Here is a 13,937-nt window from a genome sequence, read left to right on the forward strand (position 1 = left end):
CTAAGCCAATCAGATGTTGGAACTAGTTCAGTACAAATATGACAAAACAGAAGGGGATACCAGGTTGCCTAGGGAGTTTTCAATGAGCTCATGTCAGAAATGAAGCAGTGTGCCAAAAATGGACTGAGAATAGATAAATCTACTGATCTCAGACACTTAACACTTCCTAGCTGTGTGACCCTGGACAAGTCACTTAACCACAATTGCCTCAGCAAAACAAAAGGAAATAAGAATAATGACAGATAAATCTAAAATTGGGTCATTGTAATATTTTTAAGGGATATTAGAAGCAAGTTAGCAGGACTTCACAGATGACTGCCTTTAGGGGGAGATGTAGGATATGACATTAAAGGTGAGTGGAATGGGACAAAAACCTATGGATTTGTATATTCTAATATATTTTTTTTTTATTCTAATATTTTTAAAGCAAAAAAGAAAAACAGTCTATTAATTCAAAAATAAAGATAAATAAAGCACATAAAAACAGAAGACAGTTTGAGCAGGACATAGAGATAGAACAGTTTTAAAAGTGTAAAAGGTGTAGAACTTTCTTCTTAGTCTTTTTGCTTGAAAAAAGTAAACATATGCTTTTTAAATACAGTGTTATATACTTGACTTTTATGGAACTTTTATGAACTTCACATGTGGTTTCTTCATTATGGGTGGGGATAAGGGAAAGAATTTAAAACTCAGGTTTTTTTTGTTTGCTTGTTTGTTTTGTTTTGTTTTGTTTTGTTTTTTTGTTTGTTTGTTTTTTGCTGAGGCAATTGGAGTTAAGTGACTTGCCCAGGATCACACAGCCAGAAGTTATTATGTGTCTGAGGTCAGATTTGAACTCAGGTCCTCTTGACTTCAAGGCTGGTGCTCTATCCATTGCGTCAACTAGCTGCTCCAAATCTCAAAACTTTTAATATTAAAAAAATTTTGTTTTGAATATATTTGTGGGAAAATATTAAATAAAATTCCAAATAAAGTATTATGAAATGGAACTATGGAGCTTAATGTCGCTTCAAACTCAAAGATTCTAAGATTCTAGGAAGTGTTTTTCTCACATAAAGAGAATTACTGTGTAAGAGGAGGAAATATTTCCCATACCTCTCATGAAATTTATAAAAGATAACTTTGTGAACTGGAAAGAAAATACTGGATTTGAGGGGAGGAATATCAAAGGAATTGAGTTCAAATTCTAACTGAGCCACTTGGTATCTCTGAGACCTTAGGAAACTTACTTAGCCTATGCAGGCTTTGGTTTCCTTAATTGTAAAATGAAGGGTTGATTGAGCTCACTTCTTAAATCTCTTCTGGTAACTATAATATCTAAGAACCTTTGATCTTAGTCTAGTCTCCCATGATTCCATGAAAGTCACCAAAAGTTCATCTCCATCATGGTGCTACATCAAACCATTCTCTTTCTTGACTATTCAAAAATTTACCTTGATTCAAAGCAAGAGCTGGAGCATAAATAACAATGCCAGTATACAGAATCTAGAAAAGGAAAACCAGAGTAAGAAAACTCAAATAATACAGCTTAACAATATATTAATTTTTAAAATTTAAAGCCCATTTATTATTCAATTGGAATAGTAACTCTCTATTATTTAACTTATGTTGTATATGGAGAAAAAGTGTCCATTCCCTCTTGTGTCCTCCAGCTGGTTCTATCTCCAGAACAAGTGATTTCATTGTACGGACCCAACAATTAATTTTCATGTTTTGTTGACTATATGTGTAACCAACTTTACTAATAAAATTATATATATATGTATATATATATATATATTTATATATGGTTATATATATATTCATCATTAAATGATAAATGAATGAAAACTAAAAGTCTTTTTATCCAATGGTTTTACCTGCTCCTCCTGGATGGTCTTGTCTTGTCTTCTCCCATTAGCTCCATGAGAACTTTTTGAATTTTCCTTACACTGGTACCTCCACCTGGATCAAGACTCGTTGGGAAAGCTTTGCTTTCCCCCTCCTGCATATCAACTTTATTTAATATTAACTATTAATTATTTTCCTACTTTCTGGCCATTCCCTTCTTTTGTGTTTTCAACTTGTAGTTAATAATAATAAGATCTATACAGTACTATATCTAGTAGTGGCTATAGTAGTAGCTATATCTAACTACTACTATAGTATCTATATAGTACTTTAAACTTCACAAAACACTTTGTACATATCAACTCATATTTATGTTTAAAAATAATATATCCCATATATGAATAATATTTCAATTGGGTCTAGTAACTATTGCCAACTCTGAACATTACACCTTTTATTATAACATTATTGTTATTTATGCACATATCTTTCAACTCTTATAGAGAAACCGGTTTGTTTTCTTCTTTGTATTGAATATAGTGTTTAGTGTATAGTTTTTTTTAGTGTATAGTCCCTATACAATTAGGGACTCAATAAATATTTGTTGAACAGTTCAGGAAATTCCAAAAATGAATCACACCCACACCCACTCTTGTTTTGAATTCTGTCACATTTCAGCAAAGATATTGAAAAACTAGAGTCTATTGTCAGAGAGACAGACAGAATTGGTAATGACCAAAGGGCTAGGGGATAGTCAATTTAGAGAAGAGAAAATCTGTGGCATATGGACTGAGGGTCATAAAAAAGAGTTTGAGGGATTCTCCTGCAAGAGGGACTGAATATCCTCTTCCCCCATCCAGAGGACTGAACCAGGAAAAAGTATCATAATGTTAAAGACAGAATTTGGAGCTGTCCAACAGTGGGATAAGCTTCCAAGGAAATAAGTTCCCCATTGATGAAAATCTTGACATGAAAACTAGACAAGTATAGGGCTCAGACACAGAGCTGGATGGAATCTACCCAATTCTGACTCTGCATTTTATTTTACACATGAGAAAATTGAGCTTCAAGATGACGTGCTGAAAGTAACAGGTAGCAATCAGCAAAGGTGAGATTGGAACTCAGGTCCTCCTCTGAAGCTTTTCCATTGCCCCATTGTGGAGATGATGTAAAAGGGATCTCTATTCAACTAGGGCATTCTAGCTTCCAGATTTGGCATTTTGACTCCCATGCTCCTATTTTTACTCTGTCTTCATTAGAAGGACTTTATATAGGGGGCAGCTAGGTGGCACAGTGGATAGAGCACCAGCCCTGAATTCAGGAGGACCCGAGTTCAAATCTGGTCTCAGACACTTAACACGTCTTAGCTGTGTGACCCTGGGCAAGTCACTTAACCCCAGCCTCAGGGGGGGGGGGAAGAAGGACTTTATATAGATATTCTCATATATATATATATATATATATATATATATATATATATATATTCTTTTTTGTCTTTATGGGAACATATTATACTCATTGGAATATCTTAGTCTGCTTAACTATTTTCCAGCCAGTAAAATATAACCTTTATTTCTCTTAATGGAGCTATTTCCTAATAACTTGGCACCATTGTGATTATTATTTTATTTAGGGAGGCAATCAGGATTAAGTGACTTGTCTAGGGTCCCCCAGATGGTTAGTGTCTGAGTCTGGATTTGAACACAGGTCCTTCTGAATACAGGGCTAGTGATTTATCCACTGTGACCTAGCTGCCTCCACATCATTTTTTAAAACAAAATTGCATTTCCCCATTTGCTGCTTTGTGTGTGTGTGTGTGTGTGTGTGTGTGTGTGTGTGTGTGTGTGTGTGCCTGAGAAAGCCATAAACATGTCCAGAAATTTTCTTGGCATGGGGGGGAATGAGAGTTCTTCACGCCTAATCAATCATTTTTCTGAGCAGTTCAAAGAATGATTTATGAAAGGATTGAATTGGCAGGGCAAATAGGAATCATTAATTGTACACATTAGCTATAGACTTCTCTCAGTAGCTCAAGCCAAGAAGCATGAGCAGTTTCCCTTTTCTTCCTCTTTATTCCTCTCCTACCACCTGGAGAATCAGGATAAAAGTTTGGCCCAAACAACATTCAAGTCACCATGACAAAGGTCTATGTGACTTTCAATTGTCAAAATGAAGAAGAAAAGTCTTCTACCTTTTCCCACTGGTTCACTCCTCAGAGACTGACTGTATTTTGCCAAAGTCCTTATCCATTACGGTGATGTGCTGAACCTGATGAGTCAAAGAGGTTCTTTGGGACAGCCCTTTACCACATCAGTAACCCCAAACACTTCAGGCAACAATTAGCATTCCTTGCTTCAAAATGACTTACTTTGCAAGCTTTTGAACCAGGCTGAGCCAATTTCCCTGGCACATTCCTGTGTTCTTGGATTGTTTTTTTTAGAAAATGCTTGGCTTTGAAGGGGAGCTCATCAATGTGTGATTTTTATGACCTCCCAATTTAAAGGCTGGTTTTCAGTTGAGTAAGCATTTGGTATTTCTTTTATTAAAGACTTAAAAATTTTTTGAAAGCCACCTTTGATTCATATATGCCTTTTTCAATCTCCTCTCCTCAAAATGTCAAACAAAAATGATGAGTCTCTGTACAAGTATCCATTGTTGGTTTTTAATTCCTCTTCCTGATATTTGATTCTTATCATCCCAATGAATAGAGAAGTACATTGAAAGTCAAGAACTCAGTGTGAAGCCTACTTCAGCTTCATAGACACTGCATGACCCAAAGCAAATTAGGTCCTTGCTCCAAAACCCAGGGTCCTTATCTCTAAAATAGAAATATTAACCATAAATTAATATTATCTAAAATAAGATTTTAAGTGAAAATATAGCAGTTGGATGAGTGGTATGAAAATATATCTTCCATATGTAACCTATATCAAATTGTTTACTATCTTAGGAAGGGAGAGGTGAAAAAGGGAGGGAGAAAATTTGAAAGTCAGAATTTTTTAAAATGAATCTCAAAAATTGTCTTTACATATGATTGGAAAGAAAAGGGGAAAAAAAGAATGGATGTTGAGTTTGGGGGTCAGAGGATCTGGATTCAAATCCTGATTTTATAACTTTGCCATTTTCATTTTTAATTTAATTTTCATTTCAAAAACTAAATTTTCCTCAGCTTAAGTATTTTTGTTTCCATTTCTCCAAGTATTTAATTATTAAATTCTCCCATAAAAGACCCTCTTGAGCTATTTTCAATCACTTCCAGACCCATCTTTGCCATCCTACAATCAGCAGATATTAAAAATACGCATTCTAATTGATTTTAATTTTAAAAATTCATTTCAAGTTTATTTAACTTCTCTAAACTTCAGTGTCCTTTCTTCAAGTATAAAAGTAAAAAAAAAGAAAAAGAAGAAGAAGAAGAGTTGCAAAATACATTTCTAGCTCTAAAGACATAAGCCAATGATTAAAAAGCATCAGGCATTGAGCTCTGGACCAGGGGTCAGCAAGATGCAGATTCAAATCTTGCCACCCTATTTACCAACTGTGTGGCTTTGGAAAATTACTATTCTTCTTCAGGCCTCAGTTTCCTCATTTGTCAAAATAAGGGGATATAAATCCATCAGTTCCAAATCTATTTCGATATGAGTTTATCAGTCAGAGTTGTTATCTGGTTCTGCAGTGGTTACTGCAGTAGTGGGAGCCCCCTGTGCAGAACACATCAAATCCTTTGTATATTCACCACCTAGCTGAACCCCACAGAGGTACACTGAGAAAAGTGCTTTATAATTCTTAGCTATATATGAGTTATCAGTAATTCTTGAGCATTTCCAATAAAGTCTTCAAATATTGTTGTCATATTAAGTTATTTACAATTTTTTTTTAATTTAAGAAATTGTGGTTTAATAGATATTGCCCAAAGTAAGGAAGCTCATTTGACTTTTTCAGACCAGATCGACAGATTCATCTAAATAATCCTATTTGAACAATCATTATTATGGCAATAATAATTTTTATTATAAACAACTAGAATTTATGTAGTACTTTAAAGTTTGCAACATACTTTAGAAATATCTCATTAAGAGGTAGATACTATTATTGTCGGGGGGAAACTGAGGCCCAGAGAAGCTTTGACTTGCCCCATATCACAAAACTAGGGACTGTTTAGTAAGATTTGAACTCAGAACATTTTCTGAGTTCACTGAAACTTTGTTCTCAATATTCTGTAATATTAAAGAGTACTATCACCCTCATTTTCTCTTATTTCTAGTTCACTTATTCTTTTTACCTTTCCCTTTTCACTTGGACTTTTTGTAAACCCTTTTAAAGGCTTCTCAATGAACAAAACACCCCGTTTCCATAGATATTTGACCAAAACACTTTAGATTGCAAAAGTATAAAAAGTACACTGGAGAGGTACTTACCGTTTGAATGATGAACAGAATGGTCCCACAGAGGCGAATGTATTTATTAAAACGAAGCTCTAAGTACTTAAAAAAAAGAAAAAAAGGTAAATATTTTAGTGGGCATGACCAATACTTCCCATCCTAGAAAAGTGTCTATCATAGCATTAGATCTACAAGAATCAGAAGGTCAAAGCCTGAAGAAGAGCTCAGATCCTTTATAGGACCATCACCTGCCATCCATCCCCCAAATGAATAAACCCTTCTCAGGATCTTTGAAAACTTGGAAGAGCAATCTAGAAATTATGAAACTAATGATAAAGGAAGAAATTTCCATTGATGGCCTAAGTTAACATCAGACAGTCCAACTCTATAATGTAGGACAGTGCAAACAAAACAGGGCTCAAAGTTAGGGTAAATGAGTTAATTAAAGGGGCACTATTACTTCTGGATTTTTTTTCTTTGCTTATCTATATGAATTTGCAAGTCCTACATAGAATATTGCTTGACCTAAATAAAGACAAATACCTTTATCTCACTTTTTGTCATCTATGTTATCCCCCCATAGAGCACTGATAGTATCTTAATAGAGTGTTTTTCTCCCTTTTTATTGTTTTCTTTTTTCTGGTTGTACATATATGTTATTGTTTTTTTAATACACATTTTTAATGAATCATGTTGGGAGGAGAGAAAAATCATAGCAAAAGGGGAAAACCATAAGAGGGGAAAAAAAACAGAAGAAAAAAATTTTTTTTAAAAAGTAGCATGTGTTGATTTACATTCAGTTTCCATAGTTCTCTCTCTGGATTCAGATGGCATTTTCTATCCAAAATTTATTGGAACTGCCTTGGATCATTGAACCAAGTCTTTCATAGTTGATCATTGCATATCTTGCTGTTACTGTATACAGTGTTTTCCTGATTCTATTTGTTTCACTTAGCTTCAGTTCATGTAAATCTTTCCAAGCCTTTCTAAAATCAGCTTGTTCATCATTTTTTATAGAACAATAATATTTGATTACTTTCATATGGTATAATGTATTCAACCATTCTCCAACTGATGGTCATCTATTCATTTTCCAATTCTTTGATACCACAAAAAGAGCTGCTACAAAAATGTTTGTTAAAGAGAACCTCTTTTCCGTAAGTGGAGATCGCAAAGATGTGCCTCTACCTTAGACCAGGGCTTCTTAAATCTTTTCCACTAGAGATCTCTTTCCCCCCAAGAATTTTTTATGTGACCTTGGGTATATAGATATATAAAATAATTATACAAATCACACACATACTAATAATAAATCAAAATTTCCCAACCTCCACATTAAGTTATAAGATCCCATGTGGGGCTACAATCCACAGTTTAAGAAACAAGGTTCTGTAGAACCAAGAAAACATTGTAGATGGCAAGATTATGTGATGATCAATGCGATGACTCAAGATAATTGCAATAGACTTGGGATAAAAAAAATGTCATCTGCATCCAGAGAGAGAACTGTGGAAGCTGATTGTGGATTGAAGCATCGTATTTCACTTTCATTTGTATGTTTATTTGCTTTTTCTTTCTCATGGTTTTTTGCCTTTTGGTCTCACTTTTCTTGCATAAAATGACAAATATGGAATTGTGTTTAAAAGGTTTGTTTGTCAGATTGCTATCTTAGGGAGAGGGGAGTTAAGAAAGAGGAAAAAAAATAGAATACAGAGTCTTACAAAAATGAATGTTGAAAACTATCTTCACATGTATTTGGAAAAATAAAATACTATTGAGAAAAGAAAAAAAGAACAAACTATATTTCATTATAATTGGTTTCTTTAACCTCATGTGTTTAATGCATTTAAAAGCAATCAAACTGAGAAAGATCAAGTTCATCAGACTGCAAAAGAAGTTCAGAAAGAGGAAGGGGGGGGAAAGGAAGAGATAGAGAGACAGTGAGGGAGAGGACAGACAGAAAGACAGAGAGAAAGAAGAGAAGAAGAGAGAAAGGGGAAAAAAGAAAGAGAGAGAGGCAGACAGAGAGAGAGAAACAGAGAGAGGGAGGGAGGGAGGAGAGAAAGGAGGGGAAAAGGAAGAGAAGAAGGGAGAGAAAGAAGGAGAGAAAAGGGAAAGAAAGAAGTCTAATAGTGTAAGATAGTGATGAGTAGTAGTTGTTTTTATTGGTTTGTGTGTGTGTGTGTGTGTGTGTGTGTGTGTGTGTGTGTGTGTGTGTGTTTTGACCAGTTCTAGTACCAATAAAATCAGAGAATGAGCCCCACCCCTCCCCACAGAACAAACAATTGCTTATGACATTCCTTGGGTATTAGAGATACACAGATAAAAACAAAACAAAACAAAACAAAACAAAACAAAAATAGCCCCTGCTTTAAGAGGCTTACATTCCATAGGAGAATAGAGCTAAATATAGTGAAATATAAATGAGATAATGGGGACAGTTAAGAGAGGATTTAGAATATGAGGTCCTGAATTTGACACTTATTAACTGTGCAGGTAACTTAACCTGCCTGTTTGCGCATCTTTAAAATGTGACAGTTGGATAAGACAAAGATCTCTCCCAGCTCTGAATCTAAAACAAATTAATAATGAGAAAATTTGCTAGGGGTGAAATGAGAGGAAATAAAAACCAATATCAACTATGAAGATCTGGAAAATTTTCCAGGAAAAGTCTTGCACTTAAGCTGAGCATTAAAGGAAACTAAGAGAAGGCAGCATGCAAACTTGGATTGGTAGAGAAGAGACCAGAGAGATAGCCCAACTTATTTTACAGAAAGGCAAACAGTCCCATAAAGGGTGGCAAGATCAGGATTCGAACTCAAGTCCTTTGACTCAAAAACCAGCCCTTTCCATTGTACCTCACAAAAACCGAACCGTCCTCACTATGAAATTGCCCATCAGTTCTGTCAATTGGAGCAAAGAGACTAACTAGGAACTGCTGACCCCTGGTTGTTATGCTGTATGAAATAGAACACTTGCCTGTTGAGATTCAAAGTATTAATTAACAGACGAGGAAGGCTCAGGGGGGAGGTGAAGATGAAGGCTGAAGGCATCTCTGTCCAACCACAAATTCAAGGCTGAACCTTCTGTTTTCACCTTTCAAAAGCCCTTCTCCTTCATAGCTCTGGTCTCCCACCCCCTTTTTAAATTTCAAGCTATCTTGATTAAGCATCAACCCTGTGCAATGTCAACAGATTCTTCAGTTCTTGAGTATGCAGAGGACCCCCTGAGCCAGGCTTGGGGAGAGAGAAAATTTAGAAAAAAGACAATATGGCCTCCCAGAGCTCACAGTCCAATGCAAGTACAGGACACAGGTAGAAAGAAGGACAATGTATGATTTCCAGGAGCCCAACAGCTTTCTCTAAAGTATTTTACAGAAGCACAGCTTAGATTTCTATTGTGTGCACTTTTTGCTGTGAATGCCAGGTCTGTGCAGGCTCAAAAGATCACAGAGACAGAGGAGGAAACCGGGAGTTGGGGGGTCATCCTGATGTAATAGAGAAGCCAGGAAAGCTGCAAGGGTGACTTCAGACATACAGGACTGGCTATGGGAGCGGCAAAATTCACTAACACTAAAAGATTCAGAGAAATTTCTGATCTGCAGTGGGGAGAGAGTTTCTTACCACAATAAAATCACAAATCCACTCCTTACTCCTCCCTCTCCCCCTCTCTCACCTTCTCCCTTTTCTTCTCCTCCTTCTCCTTCTCTGCTTCTCTTCCTCTCTTTCCCCTCTCTCCCTCCCCTTCTTCTTCTCCCGCTCCTCCCATTCTCTCTCACTCTGGCTCTCCCTCTACCTATCTTCCTCCCTTCCTCCCTCCCTTTCTCCACCTCTCTCTCCCTCTCCTCTCATTCTCCCTCTTTCCTTCTCTCTCTCTCTCTCTCTCTCTCTCTCTCTCTCTCTCTCTCTCTCTCTCTCTCTCTCTCTCTCTCTCTCTCTTTCCTCCCATTCCCTCTCTCACTCTGCTTCTCCAATTGCCTATCTCTCTCTTCCTTTCTCCCACTCTCTTTCTCTCTCTCCTCCCTCTTTCCTTCTCTTCCTCTCCCTTTCTCTCTCTCTCTCTCTCTCTCTCTCTCTCTCTCTCTCTCTCTCTCTCTCTCTCTCTCTCTCTCTCTCTCTCTCTCTCTCTCTCTCTCTCTCCCCCTCTCTCCTTCTTCCTCTTCTTCTCCCTTTCTTTCTATCTGCCTCTCTCTCTGCCTATCTCCCTCCTTTTCCCCCCTTCCCCCTCTTTCTCCCCTTCTCTCCCTCTCTTCTCTCCCTTTCTCTCTATTTTGTGAAAAAGTGGTCATCTTGGATGTAAATTAGGATTTCATTTCCCCCAACAATGGAAGATTCATCAGAAGTTAGATTGAATGTGAGAATCATATCCTCTAGACTAACAATATTTAACGAATTATAATTCCAGAACTATACCTTCTCGTTTCTAAGGGGAGTAGATTAGTCCTTCTGGCCCTAACCTCTTGTTTCCTTTCCTGATAAAAATAAAAGTTCTCTTTTTCCCTCTCCCTTTCTTTTCTCCCTCTCCCTCTCTCTTCCTCTACTCCTTCCTCTCCCTTTCCCTCTGCTTCTCTCTCTCCCTTCCCCGCCCTTCTCTGTCTCTCTGTCTCTGTCTCTCTCATTCTCTGTATCTGTCTCTGCCTCCACCTTTCTCTCTACCCCTCCCTCCCTTTCTCCATTCTAATCCTCTCTTCTCTTCCTTCCTCTTTCTTCTCTTTTCTACCCTCTCTGTCACTCTTTCTTTCTCTATCTGTCTCTCTTTCTCTTTCTCCTTCTCTTCCTGTCTGTATCTTTCTCCTTTTCTCTGGCTATCCCTGTTTGTCTCCATCTCTTTGTCCTCCCCTCTCTCTGTACATGTATATTTATATAAATATACACATGAGTCTCTCTCTCTCTGTGTATATATATATATTTACACATAAATATATAAATTAAATCATAAATAAAATTTAAATCAGTAAATATTTATTTATTATATTTCTATATTATAAAAGGTCAATCATCTATCTACTAAACCATGTCATCTCACATATGCATATATATATATCTCTGCCATGATTCTAAAAAGTATATTGGAGAAAAGTGCTAGTATCATGAATATCTTAAGATAAGGTTTATTTCTATCATATACAGGTAGTATATGTCCCAATGTCTATTACATACCCATATATATATACATATACACAACATACACACACACACACACACACACACACACACACACATATATATATATATCTGTGTTTCCAGATATGAGATTTCATCATTGTATAGAACTCCCAGTCTGAACACTCCCTTCATTAATGCAGATCAATCAGCTGTCATTTATGTCTTAATCAATTGCCCTGCACTAAGAGATTAGGTTACGTGTCCAAAGTCACTGAGAAACGAAACTTGAATTCAGGCCTTCATGACCTCAAGATCAACTATCTATCCTCTAGAAAAAGCCCTGTTTCCTTTATATAGGTATGGGAGAAGAACAGGATGTACTTAATCTCACCCTTCAGAGATAACAAACGGAGTAAAGAATAGGATAATTGCTCTGTGCCAGGGCATAGGGAGGTTAATTGCCAGGATTGGGTTTGTCAGCAGGTGCTTTGCTATTTTACCTGGAAAATGAATTCAAAATAGATCCAAGCTCAGCTCTCTTGGTTCCCTGCTCAGTTTGTTTGTCCCCTCTCATTAATTTGAACTAGTTATATTTTTCTAGCCCTCATTCCAACCTTAATTTGAGATATATCATCCCTATGGCAAATTTCAGGGGGGGGGGGAAGGGACGTGTAAAGCTCCTGAAATCAACAAAATCGCAGTGGAAATCCTTCCATCCTTCTGCTTCCTAATGAAGCGACAAGGTGGAGAAGGATGATTAAATAAACATTTGACAGCGTCATTGCAGCATTCCCAAGAGATGATGGGGAAAGGAGAAAGGATTTGGTAAATGGGGAGGAAGTATGTTACAGAATTTAGAGTCAGAGGACTTGCCACTTAATACTAGCGTGACCCTGGCAGGGTCATTTAATCTCTTCTGGGACCCAATGGGAAGGGAAGGTGGATCTTTTTTTCTTTTTTTTTTTTAAAGCTTTTTTATTTACAAAACATATACACCGTTTTCAACATTCACCTCTGCAGAACCCTGTTTCAATTTGTTTTTCCTTCCCTTTCTTCCAGTCTTCCCCCTGGATGGCAAGTAATCCAATATATGATAAACATGTTCAATTGTCAGGGGGATCTTGATGACCCTTAAGGTCTCTTCTCATTCTAAATCTACAATCCCCCTGTAGATTTCGGATATGATTACAATCCTCCCTTAGCCAAGCTAAGAGGAGCACTGCTTGTATAGAAAGGGAAACATTAGAGATCTCCGCCTTAAGTGGGCCTTCGGTTCTTATTAAGGAGGGCTTTTTGTTCCACTGCCCAGGGTCTCTGGAAAGCCCACCTTCAGCCAAATTCAATATCGTAAGCTCTGCCCAGAGGTCAAGGGGCCATCTTACCTCGTAGGTGCTGGTGATCCCCAGTTTGTAAAAGACAGGGAGGAAGACCTCGGCGCTGACGATGACCACTAAGGCGTAAGTGATGGCAAAGATGCAGAAGATGGCTCCAAAGCGATAGACCTCCGACGGGGTCCCCAGGACTGTGACGGCCGACATGAAGCTGGCGGTGAGGGACAGCGCCACGGGGACCGCGGTCATCTTCCGGCCGCCCATCAGGAAGTCCTTGGAGGTCTGCTGGCCGCCCCCCGCGAAGGCGTAGTACACCCCGATGGCCGCGGAGATGAGCAGCATCGCGGCGAACACCAGGTAGTCCCACACCACGAAGGTGCCGATTTCCCTCAGCGCGCTCATGACTGCGCGGCGCAAGCTCCTAGCCAAGGGCTGGAGGGAGCCGGAGGCTCGGGGAGCACCTGGCTGGAGGGGAGTGGGGCGCGAGGGGCCTTATGTCAATCAGCCCGACCCCTGGAGTCTTCTCCGGGGAGGATCTCCTGCTTGGCCCCCCAGCCACCGGGGGGAACGCGCAGAGAGCGCAGCTGCGCGCGCCTGGAGCCGGGCACTGGAAGTGTGGGAAGGTGTGCAAGGAGACTCAGCAGGTGGAAGTGACTCAGCTGCCAGAGACTCACTGCTTGGCAGGCGGCACAGCGAGGCTGGATCCCGGACACTTGAATGCCGGTGACACAGGTGAGGAGCGCGATGTCTCCGAACCTTGGCCGGAGAACCAGCAGGAAGTGGGAACTTTGGCCACCCCGTGGGGAAGGGCAGATGCAAATTTCAAAGGAGAGGGAGAGGCCGGAGGAGGAGGGCGCGTTTGTCTGTCTCTGCAACTCCTTGCAATATGGGGGGGGGGGGGAGGGGGAAAGGGGGGGATTTTTCTTTTAACAGATAACCTCTCTGATCGTGGAGAAAGAGCCCTAGATCTATCTTACCTTCTCCAGAGTTCTAAAAACAAAACAACCAAACAAAAAGTGTTTGTCAGCTATTGGGACCACAGCCATGCGTGTGATCTTAGTGATACTGGGACACCTATGTTTATAAAGACTCGTCTCCAAATCAGATAATACATAAGCATGCTCTTGATAATAGTCAAGATTCCGTGTTGCAATAATGTATGCGAATTCTATGCAATTATGCATTATTTATGCAATTTCAGTGAGGTCCTGGGTATCTAAGTAGGCGGTAGCATGGAAAACTGAAGCACTGATATGATTATAATCCTCCCTTAGCCAAGCTAAGAGGAG

At 38.6% G+C, this 13,937-nt stretch overlaps 1 protein-coding gene across 1 annotated transcript in view; it reads right to left on the reverse strand.

Moving 5' to 3' along the window:
* LOC141544806 (sodium-coupled monocarboxylate transporter 1-like) overlaps window positions 1-13,366 on the reverse strand; it is a 46,071-nt gene extending 32,705 nt beyond the window's left edge. Inside the window, exons 1-3 of the mRNA XM_074271366.1 lie at window positions 12,700-13,366; window positions 6,249-6,314; window positions 1,434-1,485 (exon numbers count right to left, since the gene is read on the reverse strand). Coding sequence (XP_074127467.1) covers window positions 1,434-1,485; window positions 6,249-6,314; window positions 12,700-13,050 — 469 coding nt within the window. The 5' untranslated portion in view covers window positions 13,051-13,366. The remainder of the gene's footprint in view (window positions 1-1,433; window positions 1,486-6,248; window positions 6,315-12,699) is intronic.
* Window positions 13,367-13,937: the final 571 nt, after the last annotated feature.

The sequence above is a fragment of the Sminthopsis crassicaudata genome, chromosome 5 (assembly GCF_048593235.1).
Source record: "Sminthopsis crassicaudata isolate SCR6 chromosome 5, ASM4859323v1, whole genome shotgun sequence".
NCBI classification, from domain to species: Eukaryota; Metazoa; Chordata; class Mammalia; order Dasyuromorphia; family Dasyuridae; genus Sminthopsis; species Sminthopsis crassicaudata.